Below are 5,008 nucleotides of genomic sequence, written 5' to 3'. Positions count from 1 at the left end.
AATGGCATACATTGGCAGTCACAAAACAACTACACTAAGAAAATAAATGACAAGAATCTAAGAAATCAAGAAAAAATAAAAATGATTGGTTCCGCAATGCAGCCAACCAATCCATTGATCTCTCTAAAGAAAAATAGCTTCAAGTCTGATATTGATCTCTCCTTATCTTCAAAGCACCTAGTATTTCTCTCTCTCCAAAGACACCATAATAAGTAATGGGGAACAATCAACCATATACACCCATTTCAATGACAACCAAATCTACCTTGCCAACATGCTAAAAGCCCCACTATAGATTGCGGCATGACCCAACTCACTCCAAAAAATCCGAACACCATAGCCCACATATCCATTGCAACTGGACAATGAAGAAAAAGATGATCAACTGATTCACCATTACACTTGCACATGTAGCACCAATCCAATATCCAAACCTTCCTTTTTCGTAAATTGTCAATTGTTAAGCACTTCCCCAAAGCAGTAGTCCAAACAAAGAAAGCTACTTGAGAAGGAATCTTCTGTTTCCAAATTCTTTTCCAAGGAAAGCGATAGTAATTAGAGCCCATTGAGAGACTATAATAGTCTTTAACCAGGAAGCCCTTCTCTCTATCAAGTTTCCAGCACATCTTATCCTCACCAAACCCTTTCACCGAAGCACCATAAATGGTGTCCATGAAACCAGCCAGTGCCTCTAATTCCCGAGCATGCACACCCCTAAAGAAACTTACATCCCAAAAAAGGACTCCATTATCAAGCTTCATTAGCTTAGCCATACTAACCTCCTTGTCTCGGCAAACTCTAAACAATTCAAGATAGTTGACTGCAAGAGAAGTCACACCACACCAATGGTCTTGCCAAAATTTCACCCTAGACCTATCCCCAATATCATATAGAATGTGGTGAGAAAAAGAAGGCCATCCCCGACTAATATATTTCCACAAGCCAACATCATATGGACCATTAACAGCCCTAGTACACTAGCCACCCTATTCACTGCCATATTTCACCTCTATCACTTGCCTCCAAAGGGCAGCCCTCTCCGTCCCAAATCTCCATAGCCACTTCCTAAGCAAAACTTCATTAAAAAGTCTTACCTTCCTTATCCCTAAGCCACCCGAAGCAATGGGACTGCAAACGGTAGCCCATTTAACCAAATGGAATTTTGGTTCATCTCCAATGCCACCCCATAAGAAATTTCTTTGAAGTTTCCCAATTTGTTAGCCACAGCTGCAGGAATAGGAAATAGAGATAGAAAATAAGTGGGTAAATTAGATAGAGTGCTTTTAATTAAAGTGACTCTACCTCCCTTGGATAAGTACAAGCGTTTCCATCCTGCTAATCTCTTTTCTATCTTCTCTAGAATTGGGTTCCATATTGCCTTATCCTTGAATTTAGCTCCCAAAGGAAGACCCAAATACTTCATTGGAAGAGTACCTTGTTTACAGCCAAGGACAATCAACAATAAGTCCAAATTATCCACCATACCAACAGGAACCAACTCTGACTTACCCAAATTTATCTTTAGACCAGAGACTGCCTCAAACCAAATGAGGATCATAAAGAGAAACAAAACTTGATCCAGATCAGCACCATAAAAAATAAAAGTGTCATCAGCAAAGAGAAGATGAGATACTGCCAATGATCTTCCCTCTTCATGACCCAGACCAATACTTGACATGTGACCATCATGGACAGTTTTATCCAACATTCTCCCAGGGGCTTCCATAATTAGTACAAACAGCAAAGGGGATAATGGGTCACCTTGTCTCAACCCTTTGGAACTCTAAAAAAACCCACAAGGAGATCCATTTATCAGAATAGAGAAACGAATTATAGATATACAAAAGAATATCCACTGCCGCCATTTAGTAGAGAACTCACCCTTCTCTAGTAACTGCATAAGAAATCCTCAGTTTACATGATCAAAGGCCTTCTCAACATCTAATTTACAAAGTAGCCTTGGCAACCCAGTTTTCAACCTTCTATTAAGGCATTCATTTGCAATAAGTACAGGGTCAAGAATCTGCTGGTTCCTCACAAAAGCATTCTTTGAAGCTGAAATTATATCTTCCATGACTGTAGTCAGTTGGCTAAGACCTTAGCAATGATTTTATAAACCCCCCAACAAGACTAATGGGGCGAAAATCCTTAACTTCAATTGCTTCATTTTTTTTAGGTATGAGAGGGATGAAAGTTGCATTCAAACTCTTCTCAAACTGACCTTTAGCAAAAAAAATGATGAAAAACATAAGATCAGTTTTGAGAATTCCTCAGCAAGCTTGGAAGAAAGCCATTGGAAACCCATCTGGCCCAGGCGATTTGTCACCATTAAAATTCTGTATGACCTCAAAAATTTATGCCTCATTGAAGGGTCTATCTAGCCAATCTGCATTATCACCAGATATCCTAGGAAATACTAAGAAGTTTGGAAATGGTCTATCAACTTGCTCCTCAAAGTATAATTTCATAAAGAATTGAGTAATACAATCAACAATCATACCTTGATTTGAAGACAAGATTCCATCAACCATAAGGCTCTCAATACCATTATTTCTTCTATGGGAATTAGCCATTCTATGGAAAAATTTGGTATTTGCGTCCCCCTCCCTCAAATATAGCGCCCTAGACTTCTGCCTCCAACTAACCTCTTCTAAAAGAGTGAGCTTTTCAATATCAGTACGGAGATTAGTTTGTTCTAACTTTTCCTCAGCTGTTAAAGGCTGAGTCTCCTCTCTAGCATCCAAATCATTCAACTTGTTCCAGAGTTGCCGTTTTTTAATAGTGAATTACCAAACTCTGCTTCGTTCTACTTTTTTAGATCCAACTTTAAAGCTGCCAACTTCTTAGCTAATATAAAACTTGGGTTGCCTTGGATTAAATAAGATGCCCACCAAGCCTTCACTTTAGCAACAAAATTCTCCATCCTCAACCACATATTTTCAAAACGAAAAAGAGTTTTACTTTTCTGATGACTTCCCCCCTCCAGTAGAATTGGGAAGTGGTCTGAAAGTACCATGGATAGTCTTTTTGGGGTAAACATAGTGAAGTGATCCGCCAAGAGTGGAGAGAAAAGAAATCGATCTATTTTAGAAGCAGAGGAAGTATTGGACCAAGTATAAAAGCCTCCATCCATAGGTATATCCATCAACCCATAGAGAGAGATAAAATCAGAAAATCCATACATAGCTCGAGTACAACTTGCAGCCACTAATCTTTCCGAAGGGAAGCAAATTTTATTGAAGTCCCCTCCTATACACTATGGCAAATCCCACCAACAAATCAGCCCTGTCAGCTCCTCCCACATTTTCCTACGCCTTTTATTCAAATTTGGCCCATATACTCCTGTAAATGCCCATTCAAATTGATCCCTAACATTTTTAAATTTGCATGAAACAAAAAAAATACCCCATTGCTACCTCCATTTTTTGCACCACTCATCGGTCCCACATCAGAACAATACCTCCAGAAGCACCTTCAAAACCCAGGTATAGCCAATCTACATATGGACAACCCCATATACTTCTAACAATTCCTCTAGTTATCCATTCAAGTTTAGTCTCTTACAAACATACAATATCAGCCCTCCAAGTATGCAGCAAGTTAAGAATCTGAAGCCTCTTCTCAACCACATTCAAACCTCTGACATTTTAGGAAAGTAACTTCAAATTCATTTTGAAACAGATAGTGCCCACTCCGTATTAGTACCATTATGCCTAGATGAAGTAGAACCATAATTAATCGAATTAAATAGACCCTTCAACTCTCTTACACCTTTCACTCCTAAACTCTTCAAGTCATGTGCTTTTTTCTCCAAAGCAGCCCTACGATGTAATTTAGCCTTAATAGCTAACAAGAAATTTCTCGCTTAATTTTCCAAACCTTGTAAGGACATGTCCAAGAAGTTATCAAACCTATTGAACCTACTTTGGAACCACTCAGAGTAAGATTCTTTCCTCACTAGATTCTCCACACCCACAACTTCCTATCCTTCCATGGCCAAAGGTAGTGAAAAAGCTAGTGGTTCCACTGTTAGAGGTGACAAACCCCCTTTGTAAGGTAGCTCAGCAACCTCCGAATAGGTGTCTGAAACCCAGTCCTCCACAAGTACTTCATCCCCCTCAAACTGAGTTAATGACACCTCCAAGGAATCTGAAGACCTCAATGGATCCAAGGCCAGCTAATTTTGCTCTCCTAAAACCTCTGTGTCTTTACCCGGTGGTAGAGAAATTTGTATCGGAATTGCCACTCTCCTTCCATCTCGTGATTCAAGCACCCACTGTTCTAAATTCCCCCATTTCTTGAAAACATTGCCAGAATGTTCCTGTAGTAACAATATGATGTCTCGCTGCAAGTTAACTTCACCTTCAGAGATGGTTGCTAACGCATCGATCTCATCAGAGCTAAAAGATTCTGTATCGGCCTCGTTGGTGTCGAGAAACTCAAACTCGGCATTATCGGAGAGCTTCATTGGCTAGGTTAGCATCAAAGAGCTGCAAGGAACAGCTTGAGAATGCTTTGGCTCAAAAATCACTACCTCGGAGCTATTAGATCCTCACTGAGAGCTCGCCGAGACCAATGGCAAAAAGATCCTAGTGTTTTGGGTCTTGTAAGATGGAAAAGAAAAAGGGTGGTTTTGTTTCGGCTTGGGCTACCATACTGAAATGGGCTTGGGAATAGCAGTTCGATTGGGCTTTGGTTTGAAAGGAGCTGAAGGCTTATCAAAGTTTTTAAAACTTTGTTCCTTCGGCTTTACATTTCGGCCCACTTCTTGGACTTTGGACCACTGAACTTTCTACACACCATCCGGCCCACGCTCCAATCTCATGCTCACATCCAGTGATAGATAAGGTTTAGTGTCGCTGCCAACGCTATCTTTAATCTCAAGCATGAATTTAGCCTCAGACATCAGTTTTTCTTTCCCCGCGATTAAATCGCGAGTATCATGGCTATGATTGTGCAAGTTCGTTTTGTTTGTATCTCCTCTGCCATCACCAATAGTAATGATTGG

The 5,008-nt window shown here is 40.1% G+C and overlaps 1 protein-coding gene across 1 annotated transcript; it reads right to left on the bottom strand.

Annotated features, from left to right (window-relative positions):
- Positions 1 to 261: 261 nt before the first annotated feature.
- LOC126691211 (uncharacterized) lies at positions 262 to 2,074 on the bottom strand. Its single transcript, XM_050386271.1, has 5 exons — positions 1,919 to 2,074; positions 1,303 to 1,783; positions 1,137 to 1,227; positions 418 to 924; positions 262 to 358 (listed from the first exon to the last, which is right to left on the bottom strand). The coding sequence occupies exons 1-5, from the start codon at positions 2,072 to 2,074 to the stop codon at positions 262 to 264; spliced, it is 1,332 nt and encodes a 443-aa protein (XP_050242228.1).
- Between the last annotated feature and the right edge of the window lie 2,934 nt (positions 2,075 to 5,008).

The sequence above is a fragment of the Quercus robur genome, chromosome 7, assembly GCF_932294415.1.
Source record: "Quercus robur chromosome 7, dhQueRobu3.1, whole genome shotgun sequence".
Lineage (NCBI taxonomy): Eukaryota > Viridiplantae > Streptophyta > Magnoliopsida > Fagales > Fagaceae > Quercus > Quercus robur.
The sequence above is the reverse complement of the archived record's forward strand: the minus strand, read 5'-3'. Positions and strand labels throughout refer to the sequence as shown.

What these genes read in the sequence shown, in the direction of transcription:
- LOC126691211 (XM_050386271.1), bottom strand. Translation starts at nt 2,074, where the DNA reads ATGGAAGATATAATTTCAGCTTCAAAGAATGCTTTTGTGAGGAACCAG. An exon ending in TTGAGAAGGCCTTTGATCAT is followed by an intron (nt 1,784 to 1,918) that starts GTAAACTGAGGA and finishes GGGTTTTTTTAG; the next exon opens with AGTTCCAAAGGGTTGAGACA. An exon ending in AAGGTTTGGATATTGGATTG is followed by an intron (nt 359 to 417) that starts GTGCTACATGTG and finishes TTCATTGTCCAG; the next exon opens with TTGCAATGGATATGTGGGCT.